At 40.7% G+C, this 19,070-nt stretch overlaps 1 protein-coding gene across 8 annotated transcripts in view; it reads left to right on the top strand.

Moving 5' to 3' along the window:
- The window catches only part of sorcs1 (sortilin-related VPS10 domain containing receptor 1), a 223,613-nt gene that overhangs the window by 181,913 nt on the left and 22,630 nt on the right, over window positions 1–19,070 (top strand). For all 8 annotated transcript variants that reach the window (XR_015095776.1, XR_015095777.1, XR_015095775.1 and 5 more), the window contains exons 17-19: window positions 4,606–4,719; window positions 7,609–7,780; window positions 16,570–16,756. Coding sequence is in view for 5 of the 8 variants with exons in the window: in XM_086082258.1 (XP_085938384.1) it covers window positions 4,606–4,719; window positions 7,609–7,780; window positions 16,570–16,756 (473 nt within the window). In the remaining 3 variants the exon portion in view is untranslated. The remainder of the gene's footprint in view (window positions 1–4,605; window positions 4,720–7,608; window positions 7,781–16,569; window positions 16,757–19,070) is intronic.

The following is a 19,070-nucleotide window of genomic DNA, read 5'->3' as shown; positions in this document are numbered from 1 at the left end:
TCTTTCACTCTATCTTTATATATAAAGTTCACGGCGCTGTCATTGCTATCCATAGGGATGTACATTTTGTGCAAGCTAAAGTGATATGTGACAGTGATGGCCAATATGTTATTGTACAGGGCCTTTTGTTTAATCTGCCGTTGATATTGGTATGTGTCTACGCTCCCAATTGGGACAATTCTAAATTATTTAGTGATTTGTTCTCCCAATTCCCAGATATAAATAGACATAGTCTGATTTTGGGAGGCGATCTGAATACAGTTCTATGGCCTCAGCGTGACAGATCAAGGTATCGTATTGTATGGTGTGACTGACGCATGGAGGTATTTGCATCCATTATCTAAACAATTCTCTCTTTTTTTCAGCCACACATCAGTCTTACAGCAGGGTTGATTATTTTTAGCTGGATAAGAAGCTCCTCCCACACTTGAGTGGTAGCAGTTGTGAGAGCCGTTATTTCAGATCATGGTCCGGTAACAATGTCATTGCTCTTCCTGAATAACGAAATCCCGCAACGATTTTGGCAGCTTGATTCGCGGCTATTATCTGATCAAGGTTTTGTTGATTTTGTTAATTCCCAAATTAATTTTTTACAGAAACAAACAAACATGGGCCTGGGGTTCGGGGGTACCGCCCGTCTCCCAGTGCTCCCATCTCCCCTTCTGCCCCCAGTGTTCCGCCCCACCACGCGGCTGGAGGTGGGCGCGGGTGCCCTCGCCGCTCTGCTGTCCGGCCCCTCTCCGACACGATGGCCTGGGTACGGGGGGTCCCCGATGTTTAGGGGTCTGGTGGGGGCGGTGTCGGGGAGGTGGGCGGTGGCGGCTTGGTTGGGTAAGGGAGGGGGTTACGGGTGACTGGGTGGGAGAGTGCTGGGGTGGGGTTTGGTGGCCTGGGGGCGACTGGGGCTGGGTTGTGGCGGGTGTGGGTGGGGGATCGTGGAGGGAGCGGGGGCTGTGGGCCGGTGAGGTGCCTAGCGCGCCTGCCATGCCCCGTTCTGCTGCGTTGGGCTTGGGGCGCGGGCCGTGTTGGGGTCGGGAGCGCTCCTGGCTCCTGGGTTTGCTCTCCGGCAGTGGCCCCTGCGGGGCCCGGGGGTTGTGCCTTGGCACTGCCGTGGCCTGGGGGGCCCTGAGGGGTTGTGCTTGCTCTGTCCTGGCCGGGGTCGACGGCTCCACTCTTTGGTGGAGGTATTCATGCATGCCGGATCCACCGCACCAGTATCTAACGAAATTCAAACACAATCTGCTTCTTCCTCTGGTCGTTGAATCGGTGGAGGCTGATATCTGTGGATCTCACTCTGCTTCATCTATCCATCCTTCCTTTCCTCAGTCTTTACTTTGGTCTCTTGATGTCTCCCTAATTTGTTGGAATTGAGATGTTTCTGGGGTTGGTGAAAGATTCTGGTTCGCAACCCGGTGGGTACTATGTGATGTCTGGTCGGTGCTGGATTTTACTTTACTTTCTTTTCTTTGATCTTTCCTCGGGTCTACTGACAACCTCAGGACTCCAGCTGGATACTGAAGTATTTAAAATTTTAAATGTTAATAGGTTTTATGTGAATTAATGAGCACACACTCACACACACATATGCACACACACACATGCACATGCACATAAAAAAATAAAAAATAAAAAGAGAGAGAGAGCAATGATGATGACATGTCCAATCGGTAAGATTACCGAATGAACAATACTGAGCTCTATCTAAAAAAAACAACAACAACAAAAACAAAAAGGCGTGGTGAGCAAGCTATATATGCTGTTATCCAAAATCACATCACTGGCCCGAATCAGGAAATCTTGGGGCAATGATATAGGAATGGAAATCCCTGATAATTCCTGGCAGGTGGCAATTATAAGAATACCTTCATCATCTTTCTGCATCAGACACGGGTTACTACAGTTTAAGGTGCTACATCGGGTTACATTTATCAAGGAGCAGGTTGGCTGAGATTTACCCGGATATTGATCCAATTTGCATTAGGTGCCGCCAGGCTCCAGCCACTCTTTGCCATATGTTCTGGTCATGCCCGTCTCTCTCGCAATTCAGGCTTTCAACATTTGAGACCTTTTCTTTTCTGTGCGGCAAAGTGATTAGCCCCAATCCTATGGTCACGATATTTGGAGTAGTTCCTGAAGAACTGACTGTATCTGTTGCTCAATCTGATGCTGTTGCCTCCTCCTCTTTTTTGGCTCGCCGCCTTATTTTATTTGATTGGAAGTCAGTCATTAGTCCATCACATCAATCCTGGCTCGAGGATGTGATGGCACACCTACAACTCGAGAAACTAAAATTTTCAACTAGAGACTTGGTTCGAAGGTTTTACAAGGTCTGGCAACCATTTCTGGACTATCACAGTCAAAAGCTCCCGGCAGTGGACAACTAAATTGGACAAATAAGCTGTTCTTAATTTCAGTCAAGCACCTAGTTTTCAAATCTCTCAAGTCGCCATCTTTTTCTTATGTATTCTGTGTGTGTATGTGAGGGTTTTTGCGAAGACATTGTTACTGTTGTTTGTATGGTTTGTGCATAAATGGTGGAAAATCAAAAAAAATAATTTGATATATAAAATTGTCTATTACACAAAGCCCAATAGCTTTCATCAGCCATTACACCACATTTGCATCTGTGTACATGTTGAACTCATTGGGACAATTATTTGCCATTTTCTTTTGACAGTGTAGTTTTGTTATGTCAATTTCTCCAGTGATTTTACAATATTTATAAAATACTAAATAGGCAGTACTTTTGGATTTTCTTGTATCTCAGTGAACAATGTTTTTGCAAGGTCGAGCCATTTTCACACTGGCTTCCGAGTAAATTGGCGTATCAGAGTTTTTTTGTCAGTCCCTTTCAGACAGAACTGACCGTGCATGCCAAAAGTGCACGTTCATGCGTCTGCGTCTCCTGTTGCTTGACTCATGAATATAATTACAGTTGGTGTGGCAATGTCACCTGAGAGCGACAACACCCTCTGGATGTGGCTGCCTGTATTCTGCCTCTGTTATCCCTTTGCTACAATAGGATTGATGCGCCAATACTTATGCCGATGTCACTTTGTTTTTTTTTCTGTTTTAGCTGTTCACAAATCACAATACATCACAAAAACTGTCTTAATGATAATAGGAACACATTAGCAATCTATACAATCAATATTTGTCACATCTCAGGCAATTAATTTGTGTATTTATCTTTATTTATTTATTCAATGTATTTTATTATGATTCAATATATCTTGCCTTAATATTCTTAGTTTTTTTTACGTTTTAACAATTTGAGTCCATACATTTTGTTATTTAAATTACATCTTTAATATTTTCTTTCCAATGTTTGACGTCCACTGGAAAATTTCCAGCCAATCCTGTAGCGTGGCGTGTTTGTTGGGCGACCGCGATATGATCTGGCAGCCCGATCACATCTGGTACAGACACCGGTGCCAATACTCTATGTCTGTGCTTGTACTTTGACTTGCAATAATGCTCCGATACTATGACACCCGATACAAGCGAATCATATTTGTACTATACTCTTCTGCCCTGAGCGTGCTGTGTCCAGTCTGGTAGATTGTTTATTGATACTCAAGTTGAACTTTCATGTAAAACTATGCACACACAATAAACACTATGTATATTTAAAGATGCTTTGCTGAGTTTAAAATGTTAATGTTAAAGATTTTTCTATGTCGTGCATGCTCCACTAATGCCCAGATGAGTACAAAGATTCCTGACTTTTTAACTGTGACTGCGCCTTTCAGCTTGTATCTTCCCTTCAATGTAGAGCGTTCGCCCTTGAACACTCCACAGTTTCTACGGGGTGGGGAGGGGTGGAGTGGTGGAGGGTGACATCATCTTTGTTCCCGTGGACATGTAGTGTTGTGTTAACTAGCGTATGACACAATTGGGATGGAAACTGAAAAAAACAAGAAGAGGCCAGTTTAAGTTGACTCCACAGAGGCTGCAGTTACACTTTATGCCACAGATGGCAGTTGCGAGTAAAAAAAAAAAAGACAAACGACGCAATGCAAGTTGAACTAGACACATACTGCAAACACATAGCTACATCTCCACCAGTGTAATGCTAATTAAAAATGCTAAACGTCATAGTCAGGCTAAAAAATAGCATGAATGTTGCTGTATAAACCTTTAACCGGTGAATATTTGAACCAAACGGCACAGCAACATATACAGTAAGATTACACTCACAGGCACTCATAACAAATGAGTTCCATTCTTGTAGTCTTGCCACAACATTCTTTGTGTTTTGAACAAACTTTGGTTGTGTATAAAAGTGTTATATTTGAGTGAAAATGTATGCCATGTTATATAAAGGTTTGTGAGTTTTTGTTTTTTTTAACAAAACACATAACATTTAAAACAAAACATTAAAAAAACATTATCACATATCTCTGTGCCGGCAACTTGTACTTCAGACTCTGGCTGGGAAAAAAATGAGATTGGTGCATCTCTCGTAGCTACGACAGTACACCTGAAACAGGTAAAATCCTAGGTGGACTTAAAATGGGTATCTTTCACACAGGACAGCGAGTCAGTTCCAAATGGACATACCTTTATTGGATAATGGTATTGTATGTGTTTGGATCCCTACAGTGATTATGGCTATGACCGACGGACTGATGGCAGGTGTACTCCTGCCTTTTGGTTCCATCCATCTGTGATGTCCAGGAGTTGCAATACAGGGATGACCTTCCTGAACAGCACTGGGTAAACACGGGATGACAATTGATTCACAAGCCTTGGTTAAACGTGTAGCTCAAGATACATTAACGTTTCTGAAGGCCAAGAAAGACAGACTAATGGATATGAGAGCTGAGGGCTATATACTAATGCTAGCAATGTCACCATCTTCAATAAATTAATCTAAATAAAGGATGTCCTAAAAGTTAATAAATAAATAAATAATGGTTGGCTGATGGTAAATTAAAGAGGGAAATGGCAATGTGTAAAATGTAAAAAATGAAATAAAATTAAAAAAAACTAGAAAATGACACTTTTCCCACATTTTGTTGTTGGCAACCAAAATGTTTTTTTTTTTTTTAATGCTCTCAAAGTTCTTCATAAACCTAGCCACAATACTGCCTGTTGATACCTAAATCTGAGCTCTGATGCATCTCCTTGCAACGAATGACTTTTGAGATGAAAACTTGATTGGACCTAACCAATGAATTTGACTTCATGAAATTAACTGGGCACAATATGTACGGCAGGAACCTTCCTACATAAAACTCTGTTTAACAGATTGATGCCTTTTACTCTTCCCATTGTTCAGTGTACCAAAACATCACTTTTTAGAACCTATTTGTTGGCACCTACAGTATATTGCATCTCACAATATTGCAGTCTCTTGTGGTATTCCTTTACCATTTCAATGAAAATGCAGGCGACTTAAAATTAGGGATGTTCGATAATACTTTTTTTCAGACCTTTTATTTATTATTTATTTTATTTAACAAAGGTTCACACTCAGTTATTCTGCTGCAGTTGCATACAGTGATAAACTTTTACATTTTTGCTCACTCCTTCATTTAGGAAGTCAAAGGCCAAACCCGGGCATGCCTAACAAGTCCCTAACATAGGACAAATTTCAGCATTTAATAGGTCAGGTGACGACAGAATTGATTGTTAATTTTTATAATTATAGTTTTGTCATTATTTATAAGTGGACAACAGCGGGGCCACATTTGTTATGTGTTAATTGAAAGTTAAAAACACTGAAAATGTACCATTTACTGCCCAGCGTGACATGCGAGGGGTGCTGTATCTGAGGCTATTTTTGGAAGGTTTCATTCTGGAATGTGCTCTGTGGAAAGAGACAGTGCAATTATAAAAGTACACTTGAGTTGTACATTTCAATTGACCTGAAGTTGGTTGCAATGTGAAAATTGTTTTATTTTTGACGAGGTTGAAAAGAACCCTGTAACAAATTCACAACACATTTCTACTCTATATAAAGTCTATTACTATTTGTAGACTGACTGAAGAGAGGCGAGTTCCTTTGAGCAAAGCTCTGACACCTACCCACCTGTGAAATGGTTCTGTGTGTGTGCATTCGTGTATGTGCGCACACATTCACCACCAACAACAAAAAAATGGAACGTGAGGACAATTTTCCCTAGCTGAATTAGTAAAGTATAATTAATACAAAAGTGTGCCCTGCGATTGGCTGGCAACCAGTTCAGGGTGTACCCCGCCTACTGCCCGAAGCCAGCTGGGATAGGCTCCAGCGACCCTTGTGAGGAAAAGCGGTTAAGAAAATGGATGGATGGATGGATAATACAAAAGTAAATGTTGAATGATTGCGAATCTACCCTGGCTCTCGTCCCACGACCAGGGCATATACAGTGCTATTTAATTATTTTCCTCCATTTTACCCCAAAAGACTCGCCTACAATTTAGAAGATTTTCCTGTCATTTCAAACATGTCCTTAGTGTATGATTTCAATGCGACATTCCTTTATGCCCTTCACCTCATCCAGGAGTGCCAGCTGCTCATGGACAATCTAACCGATTGGCATGTCAGCATGGCGATGAGATTCCTCAGGCAAAATTTAGTCAAGTCAACTGTGTATTTGGCAGCTGGAAGCTGGCAGCAGCGTTTGAAGCCACTTTATCCACAATTCAAATGAGAAATGCTTGAATTTTCTAGTTGAATTTAAAGAAAATATCATTTAGTGAATTTAGTGAGCTTTTTGAATATATTTATAGAAAAAATAAGGTCGCACACAAGAACAATGCGCTTATTGTAAAGTAATCATCACTGTAAAAATACGCTGTAATATAACATAATTTTACTTTTTATTTTACAGTATTTTACTTTTTATTTTACAGTCAAATATCAAATGTAAAATAACATCTAATCACTGTAACTGTAAAAACACAATAGTTCTGTTATTTTACAACAACAAAAACTCCATTAGAAATACATTCACAAATGTATCATAATTTCACAAATATTTGTCTGTTATTTAATGGAATAAAATGTAAAATGAAAACCCTAAAAAAAAAAGGAGAAAAAAAGCATTTATATTTACTGAGAAATTAACAGTAAAAATGTGCAATTTTACCATAATTTCTTTGTAAATTGACAATTTTTTAAAAGTGAAAATAACTACAATTGATGTGCTGTACTATAGATGATAGCATTCATTGTGTTAACATTTATTTTGAAAGGACATCTAATGAGATATACACTGTAAAAAAATATATATAATAAAGAAATCGTAAAAAAAACTAATTTTCCGGCAGCTGGGAGGCCAGAAAAACACTGTGAAATAACAGAAAATTACTTTCTCGTAAATAATACGTATTACTTTGTAGACATTTGATGCATTGATTGTAAACTTACAAATTATTCTTTATTGTTTATAAATACATACAGCTGTAAACCGTGAGATTTTTATTTATTTAGGCCTGGCTTATTTTAATCAACCTTGTTTTGTTTTTGATACTAACTACATTAAAAATAATACAGTTAAAAAAACATGTACTGCTTTCAATAATTCCCATCACTCTACCTTCAAGATTAGAATGAAATGTATGTTTTGGCATTCTATCAGTCATACCCACATTTGTATTTCCCCCCCTCCTCACTAGATACAGGAAGGTGGTCTCAAACAACTGTACAAATGGAGTCATTGTGGAGTACACAGCTAGGAGGCAGCAATGTCCCATGCAAGCACCCAAAGGTCTCCACCTTGTCACCAGCGAGGGGACACTTTCAGCTGTACTGGGCACCAATGTCACCTTTCTAATTTTTCTGGAGCAGGTAAATGACACTTTCTCAACTTCATGGATTTAATGGATACTGCAATTGATGCAGTGCAGTTTCTCACTATTCCAAACTACACCAATGGTAATAAACACGTTCGAAGAAAAGTTACAGGACTGGTGTCACAAAAGAGGTATTTCAAATTTTAACTGTAAACTACAAGTTTTCCCCTTTAAAGTAATATCCCTGGAGCCACTTTCCGAGCAGTCTCTGCCATGCCTTCATGCACTCCTTAAAGGATTCTCTGCAGCTCTGTTGTAGCAGCCATTTTGATGTCATCCATGTCTTCAAAACAGGTCCCCAACATAACGCAACACAGACCTTTGTTTTGGTAAGCTAAGCGCGTTTGGAGCTGTTGTGTTCTAGCGTGGTTACGGCCAATAGTTACTTGCAGATTGTCATTAAAGAGTTGTTGTTTGACCTGATTAGTTCACCAACGCTACAATACATGTACATTATAAGAGGCTGCGGCGGCGGCACCTAAATGACTGTGAGTAATGACTAGCAAGAATCATTTCGTCCGTCCTAATTTTCATTCATGAAATCGGACAACACAACATATGGCCACATACAGACCTATTTAGCTTCAAAATATAGGACAACAAAAAAACACGCGACACTACCACAGATGAAAAGTCTGCTCCCCCCACCTCTTTCCCTTCTTCAATGAGCATTTAGATCGCTTCTCACGATTACGTAATCGTGTTTTGTCAAACCGTGATTTAATTGCAACTGCAATTATTCGTTTAGCCCTAATTCTAATGATGGCAATTGTGACTTCGATTTTTAAACATTTGTTTTATTTGACATATGCCGGTTGTGAAATCCACAGAAGTACTGTGTGAAGAGTGAAATATATTTCAAATGTCCAAATGGATCTCTATGGAAATTTACATCTCAGGAAAGTTCCACAATCCGGGACTTGCAGGCATCTTCACAATTCAATGGGTCACACCTTCACCGGTTACGCAGGTGGCTGTGTCGGAAGCCGATATGGGAGAATCGCCGCGCATTTCAACTGGGTAAGGAAGGCGCGTAAGAAATTGGCTTAAAGCGTGAACAGGAGAATATGTCCCTTATAGCATCTCTGCAGCACTCCACGAATCAGGCCTGTATGGTAGATTGGAAGACGGAAGACATCATGCCAGACATCATGTTTGGAAGAAATCAGACATAGCTCATCACCTGGCCAGGGAAGCATGCTTCTGGCATTATCATGCTGTGGGGATGTTTTTCAGCAGCAAGAATTGGAAGATTAGTCAGGAAAGAGTGAAATATGAATAATGCAGCACCAGGGCACTCTTGACCTCAGACTGTGGCGCTGTTTCATCTTTCATCAGGACGACCCTGAGAACACTGTCAAGATATCAAAGGTGTGGCTTCACAACAACTCTGTGACCGTCCTTGAGTGGCTCAAAAATCTGTTTCGATTTTGAGGAAAACAATTTATTTACTTAATTTTGTAATAAATCTGTCAACAAAACAAATGTACAGTGTATATGGTCAAATATTTTACTTTCAAACATCCATGCATCCATTCTCTGTACCACAGAGATGGGAAAGTACTGACATTCTCTACTTGAGTAAAAGTACAATTACTTTGGTAAAAGTAAAAGTATTCACTCAAATTATTACTCAAGTAAAAGTAAAAAAGTACAGGCTCTGAAATTTACCTGATGAGTAGAAGTAAAAAGTATTTTTACCTGATGTTTTCTCCTACGTCAATTTGGAAGATATTAGCTAATAGAGCAAAAATGGGAATACATCGGCCAATTGACTCTCTGACTTGCTATCAAGTTCAAATGATCCTCTGTTGTGGCTGCGCACATTGCCCCCATATTTACGGGTTGTTCTAATCTACGTGCCAATTGCACGTCGTGTGATCGCGTGTCGTAGAGCCAATCACAAGCTGGGATGCACGGGACCGTGTGAAACGCTTCATATTATTGGCGGAGCCAGGAGACATTGACAGCTGATTTTTCTTCCAGGTCAAGTATTTTAAATGTTTTCATGCATTTAAAAACAAAAGTAACGACCTTGTTTTGAAAATGTATCAAGTAAAATGTACAGATACTCAGTACTGAAAAAACTAGTCAAGTAAAGTAACAAAGTATTTGTACTTTGTTACTTCCCATCTCTGCTGTACCACCTATGCTCACCAGGCTCGCGGGTTTGCTGAAGCATATCCCAGCTGCCAGCCAATTGCAGGGCACATAGAAACAAACAACCATTTACACTCACATTCACACCCATGGACAATTTAGTATCTTTAATTAGCCCAGTGTTTTTGACCGGGAGAAAACCCACACGGGCACAGGGAGGACATGAAAATTCAAACCAGGGAGTCCAGATTTTAACCCATAACCTCAGAACTGTAAAGTGGATGTGCTCCCAAACAAAACATATATTATATACTGTACATGAAATGTTTTTAATCATTTCTAAACAGGCATTTAAGGTCAATTAAACACATGGCTTAGCTTTAGATGAATTGCAGGCAGTGAGTTTTCTACTCTATAAATGTGATGGACCCTCCCGGACTGTGTGTGTCACTGTCAGACCAGAGTAGAATGCATATAATTGAGCTAGGCCCTTTCACCATCACATGCTCAGATGAACACGATGAAATGTCTTCAGTTTGCCATCGAGACAAAATGCACACCAAATGCTGCAGAACCACAACATGAAGCATGAGATATTGGGGGATACATGTTTCCCATCGCACTACGTCATGCGCCCATTGAGTTTTCATACACCCAATTGTGTACTGTCATATTTATTTGCGTTCACTCCATTTTACTATGCTTGACTAAATTTTTCATTCACACCGTGACGCTGTGGCAAATTTTTTGACAGCTTTAAAAAAATAATCCCTGGGTATCTAAGGCAATCACAGTCTGTCACACGCTTGCCTATCCCGCCCCCCAGCATTGTCCCACGACATCCCGCTTTGTCCACGGTGGCATGAAACTGGGCAGCTGGGAAAATTGTGTAAATGTGGTCTCATAAATTAGCTCAGCAGCACAATATTGGTACATGCATTGCTCAAAAAGTTGGCAGAATGAAATTAAAGCTCGTCCCAGAACTGAAAGAAAGTGATTGTGAAAAGTAAATATGCTATTGCAGTTGGTTTAACCAATTTAGCAAAAAAAGATTTTAGCTAATGTTTAGGATGTGATTTATTTTTTTTTTCAAAACCTGCAGTGTATCAGAACACATGCTGGATGAGCTGAAATCAGCGATAACAATGTTCATTCTATTTCAAGTGAGCAATGCATTGCTGTTTGGTATCAACATAAGATGCACGCCTATATTAATGCTAACAGTGATCAACTTTCAACATTGTTTAAAAATGTCATTCATATGTGCAGTACATTGTGTAGACACCCTGTATAGATACACACACATACTGTTCATAATTATGAACATATCAGCTAATTAAAGTGACAGTGTGTAATCATTAGCGCCATCTAGTGATGAACTAAAATAACTAAAAAATACGTTCACATTACATCACATTAACGTACTTTTTAAAAAATAATCGTAGGTTTGCTAATCACTGTTATATTAAATGGCTGGAGCCTCACCTTACAAGAGGCTGACATGTTTTGCCGCTATCTTCCTGCTACGGATGACCAGGACAACGAGAATGTAGTTAGCCGTGGTGGTGCTTGCATGTAGTGTTGGACCCAATGGGTCGACTGCCACTTATCGTCCACAGCTGGGGCCTGCTGAGTCCCGTGATTCGGGCTTGCAAGCTTTTACTAACTTTTTTTTTTTTACTAGCTTCTCCTGCTAGCCATTCTTGTTAGTCACTCCAGCCTATGGCTCCGACTAAATCCTGCTAGCCTCTCTTGTTAGCTGCTCTGGCTAAATCCGGATCACTCTGTCTTTCAGCGTTGCTCGCCGTTGCTTCACACCGAAGGCTAGATCGGCGATATGCTTGTTCGCTGGCGCAAAATAAGAATTGGTGGTAGGCTTGCAAAGTGTGGTCTCTCTGAGCCACCATTGTGTGTGTGCTTCAAAATGCACGTGCTTCGGCTGCATTATATGATATAGGGATATCTAGTAGGCACTTATTACACACTGTAGCTTTCAGACACATGCACCTTTCTGGTTTTCAGAAATTAAGAAATTAATTTACGAAATAAGCACTAAGTAGATTATGTGAAGCAACTGAATCTGCTGCAAAATATGCAAAACTATTTGAGCAGATGATTCAGCACAGACGAATTTTGAGTTTTTCCTGTAATGACTCCATCCATCCATCCATCCATCCATTTATACTCACGAAGGTCGCGAGTATGCTGGAGCCTGTCCCAGCTGTCTTCGGGCAGTAGGCCTGGTATGCCCTGAACTGGTTGCCAGCCAATCGCAGTGCCCTGCATAGACCTACAACCATACACCCTCAGAATTACACCTAGGAACAATTTAGGATGTTTAATTAACCTACCATGCATGTTTCTGGAATGTGGGAGGAAACCGGAGTACCCAGAGAAAACCCACACAGACACGGGGAGAACATACAAACTCCACACAGGGAGGCCGGAGCCCAGACTAGAACCCAAGACCCCTGACCTGTGAGCTGTGACATGCTAACCAGTTGTCCACCGTGCCGCCCTGAAATGACTAAAGTACATTTAAATCTAAATAAAAAAAATAAAAAAGTGCTTTCTGGACACCCTGTATCAGGAACCACATGTTACAATTAATTTAAAGGGAACATTTAAAAAGCATGCACTTTGAAAGCAACACTAAGGCGTTTTGTTTATGTTGATTATGACGACGTCATATGGACAAAAGTGGTAATGTTATGCCTGAAGGAAGACCACATTTCCCATGAGGACAAGCGCATTGCGTCGTTTTTGAGCTCATGCTAGTGAGTGAAAGCCGGGCCAATGTTAATCCTTTTATCTAGGTAGCTTCCCTCTTTTTGTTTTCTTTTTTGTCTCCTCGGTCAAAACTTTTCAGTTGTTTTGCAGCTTCTGCCATGAAAGCAGTAATCGTGCGTCGACATTCAAATTGACTTCTGTCTTTGTAATAAATGGTTAAAGGAGGAAGTGACATATGCCATAAAGCAGTCAGCAATTTTTTTGTGTGGCAGTGTACCTACCATCCTCCTCAAAGTTGCTTAGTGCTAGTAGAAATGATACAGACCCCCTCAGGCCATGGCAAAGGTACCATTCCTTAGTGCTAGTAGCACTAAGGAACTTTTCAACCTTAATAAAATATTTTTATAACTCTTCTGATAAAACATCGACTTAAAACTAGTTGAATGATACCTTTGCCATAGCCTGAGGGGGTCTGTATCATTTTAAGCACTAAGCAACTTTGAGGAGGATGGTAGGAACACTGCCACACAAAAAAACTACAAATTTGCCAACTACTTTATGGCATACGTCAACAGCTACCCCGGATGAAAGAACAGTCAAGGATCAACATTGGCCCGGTTTTCACTCGCTGGAGTGAGTTAAAAAAAAAAAACACAAAAAACGACGCAATACACTTGTCCTCATAGGAAATGTGGTCTTCCTTAAGACATAACCATACCGCTTTTGTCCATATGGCATTGCCATAATCAACGTAAACTGAAAGTTTCTTAGTGTTGCTTTAGTGTTTAATGCGTGTGTCTGTGAGACAGTAAGGGTCGCTCACATTTTCTGGCAATGCAAGCATAGTGTAAATGTGAATAATGTATTTTTTGTATGTTTTGGTACAAGATATGGATTAGTTAAATAGTTGTTGACAGAAAACTGCATTGTAATATTTTTATTGACATGCCATAGTAAGATTAGTTGGAACTTGCTTAGTCAGTAAGTCAAACTTGCCTCTTGCATTGATTAAAAGATTCATTTCCATAAATTAAACATTGTGAAGTGTTCAAGTCAACATCAGTGTTCTTTCGGGTCTTAAAACAGACACTCTCATCGAAAATTTATCAGGCCCTGGCCTGCGTCCAACTGGCATTTTGCTACCCCCTCTGCTCTCTACACTTCAACCACAGCCAACTGGAGGCTTTCTTTGATGCCTCTGTGTTGTTACCAGTGGTTGTACACTGGTCTGCACCTGTTATACCTAGTTGCCTAATTGCATTATGTGAAAGGTACCAAAAAAAACAGCATTCTTGGTCTTTTGGGTTTCATGCCATCCACACACATGGAATTTGCGACTTTGACACAATCCTAGCTTTGTGTCAACGTCACCCAGCTCAAAGACAGAATGTAGTATCAACCATTTCATATCTGCGATAATTATGTATGTTTGCACACAATAACTGCAAATGTGCTACATTAATGCTGTGCAATAACTGCACTGCCTGTACACTGTCTTAAATTCCTGACAAGTGATGCTTATACTTCACTGTATCTGGACGCTTTATGTCTTTTTGACATGTTTACTAAGTTTATCTTTGTTCACTGCTGGGTCGGTCAGAGATACCAATCAGCCAAGAGAGGGTGGTGAAGAGAACGAGTTGGGAGAAAGTGGTGCTTCATTGTGGGGACTTCTTTCGACATATGCTTTAATAACTTGGCATTGCTTTGAATTTTAATGTGTAGGTCTACTAGATTTTCCATTTTAGCTAACAGAAACTAATGTATTTAATGTGTTTTTTGTTTTGTTTTTCTTCCCACCCGTTTTGGCGCCTCCTGGATTCTGTGGCGCCGTTAGCATCACTGCACAGCCCATCATGGATACAATAAGAACATTTAGCAACACTTCAATACAGAGAGAAAAATGGCCAAAATACCCAAACACTATTTACTTGGTATATGGCTGGTCCTATGACTTATACTCAGGTACGACTTGTACAGTATACTTTCAATTAAATTAGAGCTTGGACTGGCACCCAAAATCGCCGTTCCCGGAGCAGCCATGAATCCATTACAATACAATATAGAGAACAAACTGAACCAATAAACATCAGTGGTAGAGGTACGTGGTAGCTAAGGGTGGTCAGGAATCAGGCTGGGCCAGCGGGCCTAAATCAAAATGCTAGGGCCGATTATTTGTGCCAGTCCAGACCTGGCTGGGGCACACCTTTTTGGGGGATTTCCTGGAGAACCAAACGGTATATGTGAAGCATTGCACGCTTGGAACTTATTTCCAAATGCACCCACGATTTGGGATTGGGGATTTTGGGTGCGAGTCTGAGACGTTTTTCGTCCAAAAAAAAAAAGGTACTCCAGATTATTATCTTAAAAGGACTTGATTGACCAGCAACCTCTGGCAAAATTTAGATCTCTTGTCTCATATTCATCTATTAGTGTCAAACCCAAATGTTAAAGCTGCTCTTTGTAACAATTTGGCCAAAAACATCTTTACAATAGCCTTTTGATTTGACTATTTATGACAGAAACATCTTTAATTAGTGGATTAAAGGGATAGTTTGGGTTTTTGGACATGAATCTGTATGGCTTCCTCGCCTAAAGTGGTGTGCCATCAGCACTGACTTTCCGCTGACAGCGTCCTGTGACACAAGATCTGGTCCAGTTTTGGTCGAGACGAAATTAGTCCGGCAAGCGTTTTTCTAATGGTTTCAAAAGAGTGAAAAATTTGCATCACAAAACTGCACATTAGAAAAAAGTCAGACTCCATTACCACCGGGCTCTATTTTTCAGTTCGTATTGCTGCGTGGCGCACTGCATCCAGCGCACAAACCAAGTTGTTTGGAAGTGTTTACCTGATGCGAGAGAGCGAATGGAGACCGAGAGCCATTAGTATATAACGTTGCGATTGTATACTCTTTATAAGCTTGTTTAACTAAGGTGTGTTGTGTGTTCCTGTGTTTGTTTGTTTGTTCGTGTTTGTGAACGCATCACACGTCTCGCGGTGGAAAGAGACTCATCCATACATTGTTGGTAACGTGTGCTAATTCGGCCAATAAAAATTTCCCTGAATCTCCGCACACTTTTTACCGCTTTCCGAGCACTTCAAACAAGTGCACCCCATTTGTCAGTGACAGTCACCCGCTCTCTCGGTGCTACAGCTGATCAAGTTGTACCACTTCTCTATCCCTCCTCGCTCTCGCTCTCTCTTTCTGCCCGTTCTAATTCTATCTGACGAATATCGGCATCAGTATATTCGGGTTCATAAAGATATCCCCTTGGCTCAGTGATAAAGCCATTGTCGTTGTAGTCAGTGATACGAACAGAAAAATAGTGCCCGGCGGTAATGGAGTCTGAGTTTTTTAATGTGCAGTTTTGTGATGCAAATTTAGCACTCTTTTGAACACAAATTTTTCTTAGAAGAAAAACGCTTTATTTCCGAGACCCCAGCCTACTTACCGGACTACTTTCGTCTCGACCAAAACAAGACTGGGCCGAGTCACAGGACGCTACCAGCGGTCAGTCAGTGCTGATTGCACACCACTTTAGGTAAGGATGCCATACAGATTCATGTCCAAAAACCCGAACTTTCCCATTAATGCCTAAGCTGTTCACATTGGGTACTCCTGTAAGCCTGGATTTGGGTTCGAATTTTCCACCCTCTGCGTATGTGAAGTCAATAGTGCATTGTGTATGTGAAGAAGGGTGTGTGCAGTTTAATTTTTCATCAACAGGTGGCAAAAGCGATTCAAAATTAAATTTTCTGCGTCCAGTAGCTTTAAATTCCCGAAATAAAAAAATAAAAACAATCAAGAAATGGCTTGTTCCAATACATTTGGAGGGGAGTGCATATTTGACAACTATCAACTATCAATCTCTTCCATATTTAAAACGGGTATAATGATGACAATTTTGTAAAATGCAGACAAGATCTTGAGATGTCCTGTCGCTTTTTTCCAGGGTGACGCGTCACGAACAAGCATCACACTGGACTTTGGGGATGGTCACGCTCTGACATATTCCAATCTGAGCTCCATTGAAGATGGGATCAAACACATCTACAAAAACGCGGGGATCTACCGGGTGACTGCAGTAGGGGAAAACAGCCATGGCACAGAGACTGTGGTTCTCTACCTACACATAATATGTGAGCTATACATAATTTTAATACTTGTTTACCTTCTTTTTTTTTAGTAGGTAGCAGTTTTCTCAAGTTTTGTGGTCTTGCATTTATTTATTGGCGTAAGTATGACAATGCTCGATGAATCTGGTGTGCCACATAACAGGGATGCCACTGATCCTAAATAAACACAGACACAATTGAAATCCTGATGTCGCACGTCCCAAAATGGCGCAACCATTTTGGAAGCATAGAAAACGCATCTGCCAATTTGAGTTAACGGCAAACACCACACTTTAACAATCATTGACAACTGTTGTGGACCAGCTGCCACAATGTCAAGAGATTTAAAAAAAAGGATCTAGCATGCTCCTGGCTACGAAAAGAGGAACCAATGCGTAGCCAATGATGCACTTTGTTCATGGTGGTTAAATCAGCTTATGCTAACTGTTACCACACACAAAATGTGGGGGAAATAATCAGTTTCGTTCATTTGTGCTGCTACGGTTTAATATATATTACACAGTTGAATTTAATAACTAACCAACACCATAAAACATTTTTTAACGGTATACATAGTATTCACTGACGTCACGGGATCGCAAGTCCGCCCCTCATGTTGGGTCAACTTTCTAGTTTCTACCGGTGTCAACTTTGGTTCTATTGTGTTTACACCGAATGTTCTTTTGTTATTGATGAATGTCACACCCAGCTTCCTCTAAAGCCTTGTTTCCACCGACGGTATCTACCCTACTCTACTCTACTCTGCTCTGCTCTACTTGGCTCTACACCAAAAAGCAGTCCGTCTCCACTGCAACGGCCATCACCCGGGAGCCACTCCTCACCTTGCCAGTGATGTCATGCTAAAGTGACCGCAGCTAGCGTGCACTGCACACACAGGCAAAAACAATGGAGAGCATAAACAATGGTTTGTGCCTGTTTATTTCAGCCTGAAAACATTGAATGAATATTGCAGCAACCAGAAGACTGCATTCAATAATGTTAAAAAGGTTTGCACTTCCTCAAAAGTCCAAGCATTAATCTGTTTGGAAGCCATTGGTGTCCTCCCTTCATCGATAATGGCAGCTGTTTTCCCGGGGTGGTGGTTTGCGCAGCTGCACATTAATGATGACATGTCTCGAACCACCATCACATTTTGGAACTGGGCTCCTTTTTCTTTTAGAACCGCAAAGGAGCAGGTACCAGAAAAAGCGTGTAAAAGTAGAATAGAGTAGAGTAGATTTGTTGGTGGAGATGGGGCTTTTGCAGAGTAGAGTAGAGTAAAGTAGAGTAGAGTAGAGTAGATACTGTTGGTGGAAACGAAGCTTAACGTTAATTGTGTAAGCAAGATGTATGCGGAAGATTTAGCTCAACATTCTTTGCAGCGGTACACGTTGAAGCGTTTGGTTAGTGGAATCGATTGGATTACAAATATTTACCGATACTGCCCGCACCGGCCGACATGGCAATGTATGCTCTAAGGCAGGATGGCTTGCTCTCAAAACACGGACATTATTGCGTCTTCTGTACTTTCTGCTTTAATTGTTTGCTATGTGCATTTTTCATTTGTGAATTTGAGGTGTTATTTTTAAACCAAGTTAGCTAGTTCCCCCAAAAGCTCTAGCTACTAGTGCTAGCATTTTACAACAAAAACAACAACAACATCGTTGATTCATCACTTATTTTCGTACACTTTAACAACAATTTCAACTTTTGGGCTGCTGGAAAAGGAAAATGAGAGACCTTAAGGGAGGGTATTTGGAGCTATCCACGGCTAGTGGCTCACATATCACATTTGCATTATGGTAAAAGCCTTTTTACCATCTTACAATGACACTTACCTTAATCAGACTTCGTCGGTTGGAAATCCTTTTGATGTATTTTGTAATTCCGGACACTTTGTCAATCCCATTTGACATTCAATGGGCCGGTGTACACCGGCACACAATGTTGGGCAAATGACGGCATGTGAATACTCTAGAATCTAGAAGTTTCATTTCACAGCTTTGTTCGCCCAATTTTGCACCCTGTGAACGGAATGAATGAACAAAATGAATGAATCAAAGTAACTTGTAGTAAGCAACAAGAACGCTCCTCAGCATTTGCTTGTGTTGTCTGTTTGCACCACCAAAGGTGTGTTGGGTCAATAGGTGGGGGTTAGTGACGTCATGTGAATACTATGTATAAATTATGGCGGCCGCTGCCGATTTAAAACAGCTGCTAAGTTGCTAACATGCATAAATAACAATGCAACTCTAGCGTCAAACTGCTAACTTCAATGCCATTTTGACCACACATAAAGGGGAAATCAATGCGTATTGTAAAAACTTGTAAAGCCTTT

The sequence above is a fragment of the Leptonotus elevatus genome, chromosome 8 (genome assembly GCF_054856555.1).
Source record: "Leptonotus elevatus isolate MCC_2025b chromosome 8, RoL_Lele_1.0, whole genome shotgun sequence".
NCBI lineage: Eukaryota > Metazoa > Chordata > Actinopteri > Syngnathiformes > Syngnathidae > Leptonotus > Leptonotus elevatus.
Note: the sequence above shows the minus strand (reverse complement) of the source record. Positions and strands in the feature narration are given on the sequence as shown.